At 40.9% G+C, this 20,921-nt stretch overlaps 1 protein-coding gene across 3 annotated transcripts in view; it reads left to right on the top strand.

Moving 5' to 3' along the window:
• Positions 1 to 20,921, top strand: part of ABLIM1 (actin binding LIM protein 1) — a 140,180-nt gene that overhangs the window by 52,786 nt on the left and 66,473 nt on the right. For all 3 annotated transcript variants that reach the window (XM_058810511.1, XM_058810510.1, XM_058810509.1), the window contains exons 3-6: positions 2,563 to 2,746; positions 4,190 to 4,299; positions 17,869 to 17,995; positions 19,157 to 19,250. In XM_058810511.1, coding sequence (XP_058666494.1) covers positions 2,563 to 2,746; positions 4,190 to 4,299; positions 17,869 to 17,995; positions 19,157 to 19,250 — 515 coding nt within the window. The remainder of the gene's footprint in view (positions 1 to 2,562; positions 2,747 to 4,189; positions 4,300 to 17,868; positions 17,996 to 19,156; positions 19,251 to 20,921) is intronic.

Here is a 20,921-nt window from a genome sequence, read left to right as displayed (position 1 = left end):
AGCTGATTTCTCTTCACTGCCTCTGCTGCTCGAGGCATGAACAGTGGTGGGCATATGGGCTTTCTTTTTAATATTAATTCCTCCCTTCTTTTTTGTGTTTTTTCTATAGTGGTCATAAATATGTGTGCTAAGGCAGTATGTGTCAGCTTGAGGGGATACATTGTCAGAGCCAGGACTTCTGCACAGTTGCAAAAGGAAGAAAAAAGAGCCGTTCAAATCCCTTCCCTGTTACAAACCACACGGTGCATGGAGTGTGGTACAGCCATGTTTGTCCTTTCTGATTTGATCTCTGACTCAAAGTGAAAGCAGCCGGCTGGAATCACATTTTTCCCACCATGGCTGTTAACAGCCTGGGTGACCCTTGTTTTTCCCATGTAGCTTAAAGCTGTGATTAGTGATAGGGACACATGTGCTAAATTGACTGCAAAAATCCCTTGTAATGTGGAGTAGCCAGGGCTTGTTTGTAATTCTTGCAGATTGGTATGTGTATGCCAGACATGATGCTGGGGGCTCCCATCATGAGCACCTCTGCTTTGGTTCCAAATTCATGGCTGGCCAGGGTGGGAGGATTTAACTCAGATATTCTGAATTATTTGCAGAATGAGTTAGAGATTGGGTAGAAAGAAGACTTCATGAGGAAAAGGGCAGTAGAAAGAGATTCTTTCTGACAATTGCTGTCTGTAAAAGACTTGTGAAATATTTAGCCCCCATTTTCATTGATAGGCTTGAATCCCTGGGGGTAGAGCCTAATAACTGTGAATGCATGAACCCTTTCCTTCCAATTCTGTAGTAATTTTTGCAAACAATGATCTGCCACTTCTTTATGATGCTGAAGCTGGGTTTTCAGAAGCAGCTAGAACAGAGGTGGTATTCAAAGTTACATTTGATCATCCCAGTTCATTAGAGCCTTGCCTAGGTAGGTAAAGGGGGCCGCAGTGACCAAATGAGTTCTTCAAAAAATGACTCTTTTGGTAAAACTCATACCAAAGAGCATGAGAGTTCATACATGCAGCTCCTGAGGCAGATCCAGCTGCACACTGAGCATCTTCAGCTTGAGGCTGAAAAATAGATATACTTGGATGTTAAAGCTACAAGGTAAATTACAAACTAGGATTTAAATAATCACACAGACATGTGAGTACTCCATAGCACTTCATGAAGTTTAGCATCTTTTAAACATTAAAGTAGAATTCTCCATTTCTACATGATTTAATGGTAAGGATCTGCCCAAAGTAACTTAGAGAAGCAAACTTATTGTAAGTAGGTTTTCCACTGGACCTCCAGTAGGAAATTGTGGTGTAGAGGTTGCCTGTACATTCTGCCTAACAGGATATTTTACTGTTAATTTGAAAATAATATTTTAAACAAAACGGAGATCAGTAGAAGAAAAAGAAGGACTGAATTTTTTTTCCTGGATGTTTACCTAAAAAAACCATTTTGGAACCTTCTGCAGCATTTTAACAGAGCCTTAACAGTAGTTCTTTGTAATTCTCCTCAGTCACTCATAATTGAGTTTTGGCTGCTTGTGGATTTAATGCCACCATGAAATGTAATTTGTTTGCACATGGAATATTATCTGTCTATGCAGAAATGTGAAACTGGAAAAAGGCTGGTCCTGATACTGCTTTCCTTCTAAGCTGCATTTTAGTTCTGTTTATTGTTTTTCTATTAATTATTGTTACAGTAGCAGTCATTAGACCTCCAGGGCTGAGCAACAGACAAAGGAAATTTACAATTCCTGCCCCAAATGCCTTGCAATTTTAATTTTCAAGGCAGGTAGCTAGTAAGATACTAGCCCATTATAACAGCACTGAGGATGAATATTGAGTACACAATAATGTGCTTGGGACTCGTGGCAGAAAGAGGAATTGAACCCAGTGCCCCTGATAATCTTTCTGTATTTCATATTTTAATATTTCAAGGACTGTGTAACTGCAAGGACCTAGTGTACTGCTTATTTATTTTTCCTTAATACTCAGAATCCCTGATATTGAATATTTCTGATATTTGATCAGAAGATACTTGAATCTGATGAAGGGGATGAGATGGCATTCCTTGGAGAGTTAAGTTAACATGCTAGAGTGCTGTGAAGAGTGGTTTCTCTTACTGAATTACACAGATACAGCAATATACAGAGGAGCAGGAGGAGTGCCAGAAACCAAAGTGCCTGGGAGGAGCTGGGTATAAATTTTTGGTGATACAGGGGAACACTAAATAGGTAGTTTTGAGTTCTTTGTTCCACCCAAGCTAAAGGCACTGTGTGAAATTCAGTCTCCCATGGCACTTTCCCTTAATGGGATTTGGCTGTTAGAGGTAGAATTGATTTCTGTCTTTGGATTGATCAGAAATGCCAATGCAGGACTCTGAATATTTTCTCAAAACAAAGCAGGCACCTGGTTGTGCTGTGTTCTGGTTTGAGTGAATAGGCATTTCACAGAGGAAAAACTGCCAAGTCACAGAAATCCTTGACTGGCTCTTCACCCTTGTACTGATACAATTGAGCAGCTGACATCCTTAGCAGTGATATTTTTCTAATCTGTGGGGCTTGTTTTTTGATTCCAGTGTGTGGCTGTGACCTGGCACAAGGAGGCTTTTTTATAAAGAATGGAGAATATCTGTGCACCTTGGACTACCAGCGCATGTACGGCACCCGCTGCAACGGCTGCGGGGAGTTCGTGGAGGGCGAGGTGGTGACAGCTCTGGGGAAAACTTACCATCCAAGCTGCTTTGCCTGCACTGTCTGCAAGTAAGTGATCCCTTCACACAACATGGCAGGAGCCCAGTTCAAGGAAAACACAAGGAGAGGTGTTGCCATCAGAACCGACTCTCAAGACAGATTTCTCTTCAGAACGCATTTATTTCGTTATAGATTTGCTGTGGATCTGACTTGAAAAGTCTTGAAAATGCCTCTCATTTATATGGGGGACATGGCTTTTTTATGACATGTAGTTCCCTGTTCTCAGACAGTTAGTCTCATGTCTGAAAGAATTAATTATCGAGCTTACACACTGAGATAATGATGTGAGTTCAGGTGATCAGCCCAGCTTGGTGGGAGAAATGAAGTGCAGCAAAATTCTGGATGCTGCATTTGAGCTCTGAGGACAGTCCAAAGTAAGAGCATGTGGCTTTGGGATTACTGGGATTCCCCCTCTTCCCAAATACTCTTTCTTGTCCCCAGTAAGAGAACCAGTCTTCAGTTCTGCAGCAAATAAGAAGGAGTTAGCTAAGGCTCTGTGCATAAGAGAAAGGTGACATTTTAAACTCCTATCTCTGATAAGTAGTTGAAGTACTCTGTCCTTTAGCCTGGTACATTTTTCAAGCCCTTTTCTATTGAAAGAATTTTGATTGTTTTCTGTTTTAAATAGGGTGTGAGTTTCCTGCATTTTGATAATCATACAATGTATACATTGCAGTTTTATTTCCCAGGGACAGTGTGAAACATGACATCAATTTTCTGTACATTGACTTGCATCAATCTTTTTATGTTGAATGAACAAAAGATGAGTCTTTGAAATAGATTAATGAAATTCAGTATTTCTGCTGATTTATTTTTGGCCCACTTAGAGATGGCAGTGGAAAGGAAACCACGCCTGTAACATTTTGCTTTGTTGAAATCAGCAGTAGATTTGCTGAGCAGTTTTGGAGTGAGGTGGGGGTCTGCACTCAGCAGTTAACACTCCTTATTAAAGATTTGGAGCTATTAAATGTTGTTCAGCCTCTGATTTAGGCACCAAATAAGAGTTAACAGCAATGTCAACTTCTGCCTAACACACATTCTTAACATTTATGAGTGACTAGCTCCACATTCCTTCACCAACCTCAAGAACAGTTCTAATTGAGTTCTCTTCTGTATCATTTGCTATCCACAACATCAAGCTGAGACCATCATAAATGTAGGTGTTGTGTCTTAGCAGATTTCACTGTCTCCACTATTCAGATAAAATATATTTGATAATCTTTTTAAAATGAAAATACAAGGCAAGTCTAACCTCTGCTCTGCTTGCCTCCATGGATTGGATTTCTTCCAGTGCCTGGCTTTGCCAAGGCCACATTGCAGAAACTATTTGGCCTGAGTTTCTGTAAAATATTGATTGCGCTGGAGGAGGGCAGAAAAATCAAGGCATGGGGAACAGAGGAAAATCTCTGGCATAACCTTTGCAAAAATACATTTTTCTCTTGAACTTTCCAGGCGTCCATTTCCACCAGGAGATCGGGTTACCTTTAATGGAAGGGACTGTCTGTGTCAGATGTGTGCTCAGCCGATGTCCTCCAGCCCCAGAGAGCTGTGTGCCTCCAGCAGTAAGTTGCCATCTTATTCCTGAAGCCTCTCACTTTTCCAGGCTCATCAACATTTGATTTAAACTAACATAATGCAGTCTTTTGGTGTTTCTATTTTTATTTGCATTTAGAAAAGTGAACTATGTTGAGAACTTCTGTGTCGGTTTTTTTCCTCTTCATTAAGTGCCTGTTACTACAGATGGGAAGAGACACTTAGACATTTCAATGTGGAAAAATGACTTTTCCCCAGTGACTAGATTTTTTAAAAGATTTTTTTTTAAATTTTGCTTTGACAAGCACCAGAATAGTATTTAAGTGATAAATCCTGAGGTTTCAAAGTTGATAGAGTCTATTTCTTTAATGTATGATTGTGCAAGTTTAAGTATTCAAAAGAGGATGAAGTCAGAGGAAATTAATTTTCTTCTCCTATTTAAGAATTCAATTAAATTATCCTTTAAAAGGAGTATCTCCAGGATTATGCTTCCAGTAGACTGATGCCGCAATGATACTGTGATCAGAACCTCAGGAAACCATTATAAAAGACACAGGAAGCAAATTAAAGGGAAAGATAGAGAATAAAGAAAGTTTGGGAGGCAAGTTAAGTTGGCTTGCTGTTCGGTTTTAACACTTTTAAAAGGTAATTTGTAAATTACCGATATTAATCTCTGCCTCTGGTAGTTAATTTTTGTTAATCTTTGGGGGTTTCTTTCTCTGACTGCTGGATTGTACTCAGCACTCACTGTAGTTTTGTAAATCAAAATGGCTGCAGCTTTCCTTGTGACACTGGGTGGTTTTCCTTCAGGGAGAAACTGTGTATGTTCTCTTGGTACTTGGCTTTGAGATCCTGGGATTATAAAGTGCTATGGAAAGACAAAGATGGATAATGTTTGTGCTCACTGGATGAGTCAAGTGAATCTCAGGATATCTGATTTGCCTGAGAACATGTAATCAAACCCTTAGACAAAGGGCAAATGAGAGACTTTTTTTGTTATTGTGCCTCTCTGTCTGGGAAGTAATGCTTTTCCACTATAATTGTAGATTTGCAACTGAAAATGCACAGGCCTAATCAGCTAAGGAAGAATTTAAGGAACCTGTAAAACCGCTTAGAAGACTTAAAAGGCAACATACAAATTTATGAGGGACTTCAGGCACCAAGAGAATCCTTCTGAGACAGAGGAATGATGTGAAAATTGATATTTGGGGGGCAAAATTGGCAAGGAGCTGCAAGGCACAGGGACCTTGGACAGTACTGACATTTTTTTTCCAAGCATGCCAGAGCATAGAGGAATCTGGACCTGGCTCTCCAGAGGTGGCACACCTGTGTGGCAGAGTGGCACTTGCCTCATGCCTGACTCCAGGTGCCAGAATGGCCCTAGACAGTGTCAGGTTAATCTTGTCTGATACTTAGCAAGCCAGAGAGCTGGACAGCCACTTCCCCACAGCCATGCTCTCTACTGGAATTACTTCTTGGCTTCCATAGGTAGCAAAGATTATAAAACAACATTTTGTGGGACTTGTGATGAGATTATTGGGGTTTTTAATCATATTTGTGTCCTGCTGACAAACTGGTTTGCCAGTACACAGCTAGAGAGCTCCTGCTCTCAACAGCTTAGAGTGCACTGCTTTGAAATCTGTAGGCACTGCTATGGTACATCTTGTTCTTCTATGAACTTGCAGAAATGTGTAGTATAGAGTTTCAGGTTGTTTTAGTGCAAAACTCTCCAAACAGACAAATAAAAATGGGAACAGCTTATGTTATAAGTTCAGAACTAATCAATTTTTTAAAAATCAATGAAGCATCCTCTGTCTTCAAGGATTTGCCTGTTGCTGCTTTAACTTTGTGCAAAAGTTGACTTAGATACAGAAAAGTATCTTGCTGGCACCAGAGAGTTAATTTTAATTAGTGTAAAGTATTTCAGATTACTTCCAGGTTTCTCCTGCTGGCTAATACACACATAATTTTTTTCAAAAGCTTTGCCATTTTTTGAAAGGATTTTTTAAAATACAAATTCTTTTAGGAGAGTCTCTGATTCACACTATGCATCTATTTCATATCCTATACTGCTTTCAGCTTCCCATGATTACTTTCAAGTAGATCACTAGAGGAGACTTTCCTTAAAACAAGGAAAGTTTGAGGGAATTCAGTAGTCTGCAAATAGATCAGGTTTGATTGCTTGGTGTAATGTGAAAGGAAGCCTTCTATCCTAGAATGTCTGCACTAATGCTGACATGCCATTTTCCAGTGTCTATTACTTCACACAAATGAAAACTTACTGACAGCTTTGCTTGGATGATTTCAAGGAAAATCAAATGTGTCTGAATACAGGGGTTAACATCTTGAATAACATGAACCTGACAATTGTTACACTCTACCGTAGTGCACAGCAGTCAAAATCAGATGGGAAAAATACTAAATAATTAATTTTTTTTTCAGTATTAGTTGGGTCCATAGTACTTATGTACCTCATTTATATTAGTAATATATTTCTTTCACTGTATATGTGTTACCTGAAATTGTAGCTATTTTCTTGAAGACCAATTCAGTGACTCTATTTTTATTCTAAATTTTTAAAATTCAAATGCAGTAGAGTAATCATAATTTATAATTTAATCAATCCTATTCCTTGGCTGCTGCTAGAAATACACAGTGCACTAAGTTTGGGATCTTCATTCATTCAGCAGGAAATCTAATAACAAATACCTGTAAATCACTTTGCAGACAAATGAAATGAGTGGTGTTTGGTTTTGTTATTGTTTTATTTCATATGACAGCTTGATAAATGGCATGTGAACTCTAAAGCAAAGTGACTGGGACAGATGTAGAGCAGCACAGAAATGGGACAAGTAGATAACACTGACTAGAAGTGAGGTGTTGATGCCTTGGATAGTTCAGGGCTTTCAAGATTCTGTCAAAAGACATGAAATTCTTTTCTTTGGGGCCCAATAAAGGAGTAATGCAATAATATATCCCAGTAATTGCCATTTATGTTTTAAGCAGTGCCCAGGTTTTGTATTCAGTATCATGATTGCCTGATTTGTACTCTCTCTAGTTCTTTCTACTCTCTGTTGTGTTCTGGCTGCATGGTAACACACTGTGTTTAAGGTCTATGTTGTCTCTCCAGAAAACCAGTTGTGCAGGCACCTGTTATTTCTAAATTTTGGGCAAAACTGTAACTGTGCAGTGGCATTAAATGCCTTCCTTTAGGGCATTTATCAGTGAATTCTCCCCAAGGCAGCTGGTAAATGAACTGATGCAGACTTTGAAAATAAAAGTCTCCGGTTTAGCCAGACCTTAATTTTTATAAAGTACCACGCTGGCTTCCATTTTTTCCTGAATGCACCTGAGGTGTGAGAAGTGCAGCTGAGAGCAGAGCAGCTGTACAGAGATTCCCTCACCTGGACAGGCACAGGAGTGGTGCCAGCAGGCTGTGCAGCTCGAGCCAGCACTCTTCTGGCCCAGGCATCATCTTTGGAATCCAGAAGAGACTACACATGTCTTTGAATGTGGTTTAGTCCCTCTTCCTCAAGCAGAGGGTTTTTTTTTTTCCTTGAGAAATTCACTATTCCCACAATAAAGCAATAAGAATGCTGTGTCATTTTGTATGAGGTTGAGCCCTTTCTCTGTTGGTTCATTATCTGAGTGCTGGTCTGGAAGTTTTCATTATTTCTGATTATCTGTTTGCTGAAACATTGGATCATTTTAGTGATGTACATGAACTAGCTAAGAAATTGCCTTTCAAGTGAAACGTGTGTTTCCTGGGACAAACCTCCCTGTCCAAAAGAAACTGAAGCATTCCAATCACCTAACAGGAGTTTTCATTTTGAAAAATTTATCTTTCAAAATGGTGACCAAGACTTCCACCATTGTTTCTTTTCAGTGAAATAGAAACTCGTGTCCTAATAAATGTCAGTGGTGATATGTCACTGACATATTCTGTGAAAATCCTTTCGCTAGAATTTTTCTCCTGAGAAGCTGAGAAGCCTCAGAAAAGAAATGTAAACAATAACTATCTGATGGCTGTGGAATGTGGTTTGGAGGTTGCTTACAAACAGTGCATCTTTGGTTCCATGAGGATTGTTTTTACTTGGTGACCAATCATGTTCCAGCTGTGTTGGACCCTCTGGTCTGTCACAAGATTTTATTATTCGTTCCTTTCTAGCTTTCTGATGTCTCCTTTCTCTGTCTTTAATGTAGTTTTAGTATATAATTATAATATAATATAATATCATATCATATCATAAAATAATAAATCAGCCTTCTGAAACATGAAGTCAAGATTCTCATCTCTTACTCATCCTGGGGACCCTCAAACACCACCACAGTGATACAGTTTGGCAAGGAGCAGAGGGAAGATATTTCAACTTCCCTTTCTTTGTAAGAGTCTCTCCTGTGAGTACAGAGGATTGCAGAGCAGCCAAGAGCTGGACCAGAGTTTCCAAACTGAGTGTTCCATGGATAATCCTGGTGCAGCTGTTCCCTGAGCAGCCGGCATCCACATGGAGATTTCACATCGTGTTTTGTGTCTTTGTCCTTGTCTGCTGTGCACATTATGTTCTGGCTCTTTGGGACAAATGCTTTCATGCCTATCAGTACAGAGTCTTACAGGGTTGGATTTGGCCTCACAACTGGGGATCTTTGCTCTATTGTGATATAAATAATAAGCTTAATGCTTAATGGACTTGTGGGGAAAAGGTGTCTTTGCTAATTATTCAATAGCCTCATCTGTTTGAAAAGATGCAGGCAGTAAAATTCCCAGTAAATAACTGAAAGTTCCAGCAAGGTTCTGGAAATACTGAAGTAAAGCAGAGCCAAAATACCATACCTGCTGGAGGAGGAGGAGATGGGAAAGAAAAAACAGAAACCATCTTTTGCCTCACTGCCCAGAAAAGTGGCAGGAAAGTGAGCTGGTATTTGAAACAACAGAGCATCAAAATGGAGAAGCAAATTTACTTTGCAGTGCTCCCTAAAAGGCTCTTTAATTCTTAATGCAGTCCTATAGTCAGGACATAACTGTCCTTTCATTAGATAAAAATATAAGTGATTGCTGCCTCAGAGCTGATTTATAAGCATCACAAAATTCTCCATTAGAAATTAGCTAAAATGGATGCAAAATTCCTTTTAATCGTTGTTCTTGGGAAAGGCCTGCAGCTTGGGTTTGTAACTGTTCAGGCACATTTGACTAATTTTTCATTATTTTGTTCTTCATAATTTTTTTCCTGGAGCTCTCTGAAAACTCCTTCAATTCCACAGAGAATTTAAAAGTGCAGGGGAAAGTTGGCTGACCGTTGCTAAGCAAGATATCTGCAGTGATTTTAAAAGGTGTTGAGCAACATCCAACACATGATTTTGAGCTTATTCTTAGGAAATATTCTCCAGTTTCACACTGTGGCAAAGCTGCACAGGTACTTGGCACAGGTGGGGATGAGCCTTGTGAGAGACACTGAGCTCACTTTGTCTTCAGGAACATTCACCCACAATATCCACAACTTCAGTGAGGACCCTGGGGAACTTAGAGAGGCTCAATAGTTTTGATTGTGAACATGCATTTTTAAATAACAATTTTTTAAATTTTTGAGCCTTAAGCATTTAATATTTATTTGTGCTGTAACACAAAAACTTTCTCATTTCATTTTTGGCTTGTCTGTTTACATCAGCAGAAGCACTCCTGTATCTCTGTGGCGTACAAGCCTGTGTTCAGCTACTGGAGATTCAGTTGAGGATTTTGGGAGCTTGGCAGAAGAGGCACACATTGTCCCATATCTCTCTTTTTTTTTCTGTTTACCATAGAATAAAAGCATACTATGGACATCACTGTTGATTGATTTCAAACACTGATTTAAATCATTGATTTTAATCATGGTTTGTTCAATAACCCAGGAAACCTTGATTAGACTGACTGATTGTCACCTTATATTACATTTAGATTTTTAATTATAAAATACTAATTGATAAACATGAGGGTACTTCATATCTGTACACAACTGCTTAACCTAATATAGCTCTGCATAAAGTCATCATATTATTTAACATCTATATTTTTCCCTAACAACTATTTTTGCTAATGAGTTGTCAAACTCTATTTGAATGAAAGTTGAAATTTTATTTAGAATGCATAAAGTATCTGTGGATATTTTTTACTTTCAGAAATTTGCTAGATACATGAAGAATGTAAATGAATTAAAATATATTACAGTTTTGGAATTTATATTTTTCAAGAGTCTGTAGCTTATGAAACTATTTACTTTGGATCTCCATGACCTCAAAAATTTTGAAAGTGGGACATTTTATATACCCCAATTTTAAATAAGAGAAGGGAAGCAAGTTTATTCCCTGTGTTTTCAGATCCCACTCCTAACTCCGATTTATTTAATACTTTAAATTTTAAATTAAATCCTTTATTTTTTTAAATGTCACTATTTAATTCTCCATTTCTTTAGTCTGAAATTGATTGTAATAACCTTGCAGGGCAGCTTCATTTATGACTTAATACACCATATAGTGGGTCCAAAATTTTACCCCATTCCCCCCCTTTAAGAATAAAAGAAACAAATCAATGTTCATGACATGATAAAAGTTCAAGAAATTATGCAAACCCAAGCAGAGTTCCTTTCTGGCAAAAGCCATTAGATTGTGCCTAAGAATATGCAATTCTTTTAATGACACTGGCCAATTTGTATGATTGTTTCAAGATGATTTATTCTTTTGAAGAATGCTTGCAGTTTTTGAAGCATTTTCATAATTTGAATTACTTTCTAGGATTAATTTTATTTCATTTTATGTCCTCACTCAGAAAAATGGGTGAATTACTCAAGCACCCTCCATTTGCACAGCTATTTCCTAGTTTATAAGGACTGGTATTTTAATGCTGCTTGATGAATTGTGTTTAATCCTTCTCTGGAGGAATAGAAGCTTTGTTGGAAATGTGACCCCTGGGTAATAGAGGTAGAGCAGCAACTGTATTTAAAATATAGCTGTGGCAGGACAGGAAGTTTCTGATTTATGAGTTTTCTGTCAGAAAATTCCTTTCAAAAAAATTACCATTCTTCAGGAAGATGTTTGCAGTCCAGTTTCCCCATTTCTTTTGGATAGTTTTGTGTTGTAGTAAATTGGACAGTACTAAATATGTGTCAGTTCTTACTTGCCTGTGTGTAACCCCATCTTGAACTTGGCAATCAAAACACATCCATGTCCTTAGGTTGTACTGGAGGAGTGCTACTCCAGAGCTAATTCCAGAGGAAGTTCTGGGGGAGGTGCAAGGAATTCCTCAGTAAATGGGTGTTGCATGAGCAGGGATCACTGGCTTGGAGAACACAACCATAGAGGAGATCCCCAGGGACTGGTGTGTCTGGGAATTGTCATGGTCAGAAAGCCTGCCAGGTAGCAAGTCAGGAATCAGAGGTCACTTCAAAAGAATGTGAAAAGGGAATTAGCTAGACCTTGGTTTGCCATATGTTATACAGACATAAAAACCTTCCTAAAGGTTGTCATAAGTTTCATTCCTATTTTGGGGAGTTTGCACCCTGTTGGAATTGCTTGTTTTCCTAGAGAAACAGTTGAAAATTATCCAAAATAATCTGCAAATGAAGAGACACAATGTGCTGTCCATGAACTGGGTATTAAACAATGAAGCTCTGAGATAATGGTGCAGTTCCCTTGGGGTACTGTGAGTGGGAATTGTGACTTTGAATTCTGAGTACTGAAATGAGGTAAAAGAAATCATGGGATAAAAGACTGACCTCAGCTTATATGTACCTGGTCCTGGTTTATCCTTTAGAGTAGTTTTACAGATGGGGCTCTGGGGCTGCTGGGATGGGAAGAAACCCAAAAGCTTTATCTTTCTTTCATAGGACACTTAAAAATTCTTCTCTTTCAAGTGTATATTTGCTCTTTCTTCCTCCTCCTGTTTCATCCACCCTCTTATTCTCAGTTGAGATACCTGTGTGAAAGATTGGGTTGAAGAGGGAAGTGGGATTGGTTAACTTGGTGATACAGTTTTTCAGGGACAGTTTGCTGTAGTAATGTGTCAGAAGGTCATTTGGTCTGGTCTTCCTTGGGAATGAAGAGTAGAAAGATGTGGAAATGAGGAATTGCCTTTCTCTGTTAAACACTTAAATCAATACAGACCCAACTGGGGGTGGGGAAGAGCATTAAACCTTCTGAATCACTTCAAATCAAATCAGGTGATGAAACAGCAATTTGCAGTAATCACAGAATCACTGAGGTTGGAAAAGGTCTTTGAGATGATTGAGTCCAGCTTTTGCCCCAATACCACTGTGCCAACCAGACCATGACACTGAGTGACACATCCAGGCTTTCCTTAATCAGCTCCAGGGATGGCAGCTCCAGCACCTCCCCAGGCACTCCATTCCATTCCAGGGTCTAATCACACTTTCTCTGAGGAAATTCTTCCTAATGTCCAACACAAACCTACCCTGGTGCAATTTAGATCATGAATAAAGATATTAAACAGGACTGGGCCCCATCCTGGCCCCTGGGGGACAGCACTAGTGACTGGTCTAATGATACATCCAAGATGTACAACAACGTGTCTCTTAAACAGACAAGTCAGTGCTGGGCCCTCAGATGCTTCCAGGGACTTGTGCTGCAAGCCAAGAATGCCAGTTCATGCCATTGGGATTTCTTTCCCTATTTGATCAACTAAAATAGTTTTATTTTCTCTAACTACTTGTTTTGAAAATACCAGTTTTTCCCAACTTGCCATTTATAATAAACTGTCAAAGCCATACTGCACTTCCCATGGGAAATTTATTTCCCTCCATTGTATGAGCCCAGCCTCTTATTGTTAGATTTCAAGAGTACAAGGCTGCTTATGTGGGTTTATTTTGCCTTCAGCAAAAGGGCAATAGTGAATTTGTTCTGACAAACATTTCCCATCCTTGCAGTGGCAAAGAGAAGGGGTTTGGCAGCAGATTTCCTGAGTTACATGCTCAGATTGAAATCCTGCACGTAAAATTCCCAATATTGTATGTCCTTCTCTGACTTCCAGAACTTAGCACAGCCTCAGTGACCAAATGGTTATGCTTTAAACTTTGAAAACATTTGTCATGCTGTGAACATGGTGAGTTTATATTTTTAGCTTTGACAGAAATATCTTGAAGATCTGGAAAAGCCTGCATGATATCATCAAACCTTTCAATTTTAAAGCAAGGCTTTAGAAGGTGTTGCCTGATGTGTTGTTAAAGGGTGACTGAGAAAAAACTGTGGTCTCCCCACCTCTATGAGAAATTGTAATTGCACAACCTTCAAATTGCCACAGAAGAATTACTGGGATATAAGTTGTTTTTCAAGGTGACTAAGAGCTATTTATACTGAAGAGATTTCTTGACCTTGACTCCAGTGATCATATTTGCCTCTTTCATCACTTGCAAATCACTGCCTCTTTAGGTCCAGCTATGTGTGGCAATGTATTTCAGTGTAAGTCCAATGAAAACTTATTGTTTCTTTTAAGTATTAAAATAATAACAAAAATCCCCCCCAGTTCTTCCCTGCTTTTCCTGTTTCAGAACAGAAACCTGCTGGTGCTTTGTAAAGCTCATTTATCAATGTTTGATAAGGAGGGGAAATAGTTACAGAGAGTGTAATGAGAGCACAAAATACCTGTGACCTGTGGGGGTTGTGGCAGGTTCAGACTTTATCTATTAGATATGTGATGGCCATCAGGATTGAAACGAACTCTTTGGTGACTTAATTAAATCAGTCTGCTATTAGCTTTGTGCACAAAGCTAACCCTGCATGGAGCAGAGCTGGTGTCATCATTCACATGACTTTGCATATCCCTCTTTATTAGGACCAAAGCACACAGAGATGATTTCTCCTTCAAAAATCATATGGGGTGAGCAGAGAATGTGGGATAAAGAATATTTGCTATTAAATTTGTAAAGCAATCCCCATGGGAGTGGGTAAAGTCCTACTCTGTGTGCTGAGGGTTAATCCCAGAGCTGCATCAGCTCTGAGCTCACCTGTGCACTATTGGCTGAGAGCAGGGGAGGGAGGCAAAGGCAGAAAATCCACTGCTTAATTTAGACAGTGACAAATGGCTTGCTGTGCAGGATGCTTCACTCCTGGATGTCTGGGGTGGTGCAGATGCTAAAAAGGGAAACACATTTTCTCATATCTTTACAAGCAAGGTGTCATGGGTGGCAGCACAGCCTGACCTGTGTCTTTTAGTGGGGCTGCAAAAGGTGGTGGCAGAGTGGAGGTCTAAATCATATATTATATTGTAGTGGTGTGCCCTGCCCCCCCCACTTTGCCATGCTTTTGGGCTGGCTGACTCCACAGCACAGTTCCTTTGTCCAGGCATTTTGTTTTGTACCCAGACATGTCAAACATGACATATATCTAAGTGCTCTCTGCATTTTCACCAGCACACTGCACTGTCCGCCTCCTCCTCCTTGTTATCTTGGCACTGCTGAATGTGTCATGTGCAAGGAGTGGCAGTGAGGAAGAATCCAGGTGATGTGGCAAAAAGAAGATGCAAGAAAGCTCAGATTCAAGGGGTGCAGTCTGTTAGAGCCAGGTGGGAAACCAGAGAGCACCATGGTGGGAACCATTGTGCACAAATTCAGGAGGAATTGTCAGGTTTTTCAGTCTGCTCTGGCATATGGTTGTGGACCTCTGTTCTTACCTCACAGCCCTTTTATTTGCAGCATGTGCTAGTTATAGGTTAGACAGATACAGATTGTGCTTAATGTGATACTGAGCTCCTGCCTGCATACCCTGGTGACATTCAGCCAAGGGCTTAAATGTGCCTCATGCAGGCCTGAGATCATAATGGCTTTTATTTGTAGAATTTGGATGAACAAATGGTCTTTTCTTAGCCCAGCCCAGCCTTATTCATGTCCTATTTTAGGAGATAATGATAATTGCAAGCTTTTCATGTATATACCAACAGTTTTGTCAGAATTAAAATCAGATTTATTTAAAAGCCATCTCAGCCTAATACAGCAGCACTGGGCTGTTAGTTTACTTTGCTTCTAGACATTCAATGTGTCTGTTGTATTAGCAGAATGGAAATGATGTTAATTTCCTTTTGCAAAACACTTCAAGGAACCCAGAAAGAATGTAGATGTCACTGGTGCTATAGAATAATAAAAAGATGTTGCCAACCCCTGTATTAAACATGAGCACAATGCTAAGTCTGATGCTCAGACTTACTGTGATTTGGCTTACAAAGAAGCAATTAAACAGTCAGAGGTACTCCATGGATCCCTGCTTCCCCCAGGTATCGGGTATTAACATCAATAAAGAAGCTGGAATAGGTAGACCTTTTGTGTAAGGCAGTTTCTCTATTCCCACTGCCTTGGAAATTAAGTGTTCTAAAAATCTCTTTATTGATTCAATTTCTGAGAAAATTCAATTTCGTGAAAAAATTTTCCCAAACAAAAATGAAAACAGCATGGAAAATACAGCAGATTTTTTGAGGGAAAATATCTCAGGGAGTGCATCCCAGTGCGCCAGGCCCCAGGCTGGCTCTGGAGGCTGGCACACCAGGAGGAAGCAGGAGTGCTGGGGGCTGAGAAATGGGGGCTGTTTTCAAACTGCAGCCCAGCACCCACTGGGACTGGGGCCAGGATCCCATTTGCTCTCACAGTCCAGGCCAGGTTGCATGGTTTCAGATTCAGCTGAAGGAAATGAGGGCTGGGAGGGACCCCAAGAGGTGATGCAGTATCCTCCCCAAACCAAAGGCGAGATCAGCATGCCCAAGCCTCTCTGACATGTGTCTGTCCCTTCCTCTGCCTGTGCTGGACATTCCAGAGCCTCCCTGCCTTGGTGACCTGTGCCAGCTTTGCTGTCATCCCAGCCTGGCGTGGAGCCTTCAGCTGTCATGGCAGAGCAGAGGGATGCATTACAGGGTGTCACTCCTTGTCATTTCATCATTTCAGCTTGTAACTTATGTCCTCTAGAGCAAAGTCCTGGTATGAGGACATCTCAGGGCTGCTTTTCAAGCCCAAGTTGTGTCAGAAGTCTGTGACTTGCATTTTGTCACAAAGTACCACTGTGTTTAGTCCCCCTCCCCTCCTTTTTTAGGGGATTTGAGGAGAAGAAGAAGAATGCTGATAGGAAGAGGGACATGGGGTGGTGGATTCCTGGATAGCAGGAATGTGCAGCACATATTTGGGGTTGTTTTGGCCCATTATCCAAAGTCATGCCCTTTAGTCAGAAGGACTGACTGCTCTCATTATCAGTTGTGATAATAAACTTGGGCTTGCCCTTTTGCAAGGCATGGTGTTGCCTGGGCTTAGACCCATGAGGAGATGAAGGTTTTTGGGCTGTGCTTGCTCAGTCAGCTTGAGTGTTGGAGCCAGGGTGATGTATCCCTGCTGCCCGGGTTTTAACATTGCTCACTTCTGTTTGTCTCCATTTCTTGGGATTTGTTGATGTTTCAGGCATTCACCAAAGGCACACCAAGTCTGGGGATGGTAATATCTGGGAAATCTTTTGTTCCGGGCTGTCTCTGTGGCTTCCATGAGTGCCTCAGCTGATGGGCATTCCCTTTCCACTTCACTGGGCTTCCAGGCCCTCCCCTCCCTGTCCTTCTGTCCCCCGAGGCTGGCACAGCAGCACAACCCCTGCAGTTCAGTGCTGCCTGCCACATCAGTCCCTTCAGATTTACCATGTGCTGGCCTGCCCCTTAACAGGAAATCTTTTTGAGTATTTTATGTTTGAAAGGAGAGGAATGGAAGCTTGGGGCTGAGCTGGAGATCTCTGATGTAACATGAGCTATTGTGGCACCCTTGGGACAGAGTGCTCCTGGCTTCTGCTTCCCTTTCTGCCATCAGGACTGATTGCAGTGAAAAGTGACCACCAGGAAAGTACCAAAACTCCTGAGCCAGAGTCCTTTTGCTGATTAGAAACCGGGAGAACTTCAGCTTCCCATAGCTGTGGGGGGATAGCAACACCCTCACTGCAGCCCTCACAGGGCTGTCAGGCCTGCCCTGGGCTGGCCCTGCACGAAGATGTGTGCCCTGGAGGCTGTCCCTGGAGCAAGGTGTGTGTCCTGGAGCAAGGTGTGTTCCCTGGGCTGTCCCTGGAGCCAGGTGTGTCCCTGCAGGCAGGTGTGTGCCAGGGCTGGCCCTCAGCAAGGCGCGCCGCTGTCCCTGCTCCCTGTGCCACACGCGGGGCTCTGCTGCCACCCAACGGGGACAGGAACAGTCCTGGCCCTGCTCTCAGCTCCGTGCAAGCTCTCAGTCTTGCTAAAGCAAAACCAGACACACTGGTTGCTGTGGAAGACAGGAACAGCGAAGACTTTTTGGTAGCTTGTTCCTGACAGAATCTGGAGTTTGTACAGAGCTTTCCAGGTGGTCTTTGAGTCATAAACAGCACGAAAAACAGAATTACTTTCCCTCTTCTACTGAGAATGTCTGTAAGGAGAACGATTGAGTCTTTGTGCAGGACCTGGGGAGGGTTTAAGGAAAGGAAGATAGGAAGGGTTTAAGGAAAGAAAGATGTGCCTTTGCATTCTGTGCAGTTCATCCCTTTGGCTGCCAAATGCTGTGACAGGCGGGCAGTTAATTAAGGTTAATGAACCAAGCAGCTGACAACAAATGCATCTGTTTGCTTGTTTGCAGATTGTGCTGGCTGTGGAAGAGACATCAAAAATGGACAAGCACTGCTAGCCCTGGACAAGCAGTGGCACCTGGGCTGCTTCAAGTGCAAGGCCTGTGGGAAGGTCCTGACTGGGGAATACATCAGCAAGTGAGTAACCTCTGTCTGCTGCTCTGCTGAACTCCTGGCACAGTTCTGACTGCTGGCAGAGAAGGGCTTGCAGTAAAATTCACATCTGGAAGTTCTGCTTTGACCACCTTTTTGTACACACCAAAGTCTTTGTTCCCAGTGAGAGCTGAGCTGGGAAAGTGGATTGCAAAGTGCAACTGAAAACTCATGTTTAATAACGCCAGTTTACATTTAATACAAGTCTGAAAGAGGTATCATTCCACATTCCCATAGAGAATTAGGTGGATTGTTGCATGTGTTTTCTGTAGTAGCCAGATAAAGCATTGTGTCATTTTGCTTTCTAACATGTGATTTTTGAAGAAAAAAAATACTAATTTTCTCTTTGTTACCTTTGCTAGATAATAGAGTAAATGTGATGGTGTGATTGACCTGACATTGTATTTCTCATCTCCATATAAGAAACTAATGAAGAGGGTTTTGCGTGGAAGGTGTAGAGGAAGAGAATAGGGAAATTATGAAAGAGTAGAAATGAAGATACAGTTTCTTTTTCTCCCTTCAGGCGTATAGCACAGAGAAAAAATAATGAAACAATGTACATTTCACAAACCTGTCATTTTTGTGTGTGTAATGTTTATAAGAAGTAGCATCTGTAATTTCTCAAAAACAATCTGGTGCCTAAGAAATGCTCCTAGACTGACTAGTGTTTCCACTTTTACTGTATGTTCCTTGTTCACACAAAATACTACGTGCCTTACACTGAAAAGTCACTGCTTATAGCCTTGCAGCCTACCAAAGGCTTTTTTTTTTTTTTTTTTTCTGAAGTGATCAAAAACTGTCTGCTTGTGCTAGACTGTGATTTCCTCTCCACCCCAGAGACAGCTACACTGATTCCCTGGAGCTGCACCACCTGTAGGTGTAGAGAGTCTGCTCTAAAGAAGGAGGATTGCTTCAGTAGTTTGTCCTGGATGCCTTCTCTGGATGGAAATTTAAGGAATAATTCTAAGAGGCATTAGTGAGAATGTTATTTTTGTTTCTTGTACTACAAAGTGTTTGCCTTGAACTCTCCCCATTTACCTGGGTCTGTGTGTAGGAGTTCCAAGCTGAAGACAAATGAAGATAGAAAGTCACGCTGTAACCTGTTTAATAAGAAGTTGTTTGTAATTTGTGAATTTTCTTTTTCAGAGATGGTGCTCCTTACTGTGAAAAGGACTACCAAGTTCTTTTTGGAGTCAAGTGTGAAGCATGTCACCAGTTCATTACTGGGAAAGTCCTAGAGGTAGGTATTTTGTGAACTAGAGTTTATGAAGAATTGAGCCACCCATTATGTCCTCACCTAACTGCAGAGAATACAGAAATTCTCATAGAAAGGCTTCCTGCTGATTCTTGAACAAAGTTGCTGATTTTCAGAATTATTTTCAGTGTTTTAGTTTTGCAGTCATCAGGAAAAGTGTGTGATACAGAATTAATTGCACTAGTTTCTATGGGTATGTGGTTTCTGTTTTTCTCTCTTCATGGTGATCTGCTAAGCACATTGCACTGTCAGATTTAATATATTTACAAAAGTAATTTAATTACTGGAATCACTTTTGGCAGCCATAAGTTTGTCAGAACTTACCACATGAGATTTACACGTGATCTGAATGATGCTGAGAAGGTGAGAGGGAGAAATGTGCTGGAGAGGTAAAATATGTGTTCAGAAATGAGAAGGCAGAAACCATCTGAGTAATCTCCTTTGCTGACTCTTATTTGGAGTCCTCAATGCTGACTCTTATTTGGAGTCCTCAGTGTTCTCATTGAGACCAGTCAAATCTTTCTGGAGATGTCAGCACCAGCCTCCATCTCTCATGGCTCTGGTGAGCTGGAATCCTTGAACTATGCTTGGATTCCTGTGTGCCATGACTGAATTGTTTAAGGGCCAAAACACAGAGGACCTTCCTTGTCATTGAGATATGAGAAGCAAAACTTAACTCTTATCCCTCTAGGAAACTCTGCTCAGTAGAAAGAACCTAAGCCCTGAGCTCAGGTCAGGAGCTGGAGTGTGTATTTTTGAGCAAATAACTGAGAATAAACCTGAAAGTGTCACAAAAAATAAAAGCAGCTGGAAGTTGCAAGTGAGAGTGTGTTACAGGTTCCCTTCTTTGTGTCCCATCTATTACACATGTAGGACTGTGTCAGCCCTATTGTAAGAAATTTCAGGTTTGACATAAGTTGGTGTTGTGGTTTAGTTGTGGAGTTTTCTCTGGCTCAGCATCCAGAATATGAACCAGTCACCATGAGGAACTCAGAGCTCCTGTGGACACCTATAGCATTTGGAAGGATGCACAGTTCTTTCATCAGCCACACTCTGAGCCTGCCTCCTTTGAAATGTGTGTCTGATTCCTTTGGAGACCTGCACAGATAATTGCTGAGAGCAGCCTGGGTTTTCCCCTGAGTAGGAAGGCTGTGTCTCTGGCTTTCTTCTTCTGCCCTGCCACCATCTGCTTATCTATTCCTGTCTACTGATGAGTTTTTACAATTTAGCATTGTGTATTGGAGATACTGCAGTTCCAAGGCTGTGCAGGAGAGAAGTAATTGGATTTGTGAGATTGGGAAACATAAAATAAGTCTAAAATTGTTTTAGCTGTACATGACAGTTGCACTCACCAATAAGCAATGCAACCTATTCAGATGAAAATGACAAAAGAGAGGGTTATTGGAGTCTGTGGAGGGCTGGGAAGAAATAAACTATATTTGTCTGGAGCATTTTGTGAAATAGCTGTGACTATAGCAAGGTTGCACTCATGTTGCTCTTCCTGGCATCAGTGAGGAAGAAACCTAACTGTCATGAGCTGCATCCCATCAGAACTGGATAAACTGAGACTAAGGAAAGATTAGTTCAATTGACCTAAAACTTGGCTGTCTATCATAATTTAAGCTAACAGCTAGGGATGTATCCCAGAACCTTGGT

This window comes from Ammospiza caudacuta, chromosome 9 (assembly GCF_027887145.1).
Source record: "Ammospiza caudacuta isolate bAmmCau1 chromosome 9, bAmmCau1.pri, whole genome shotgun sequence".
NCBI lineage: Eukaryota > Metazoa > Chordata > Aves > Passeriformes > Passerellidae > Ammospiza > Ammospiza caudacuta.
Note: the sequence above shows the minus strand (reverse complement) of the source record. Positions and strands in the feature narration are given on the sequence as shown.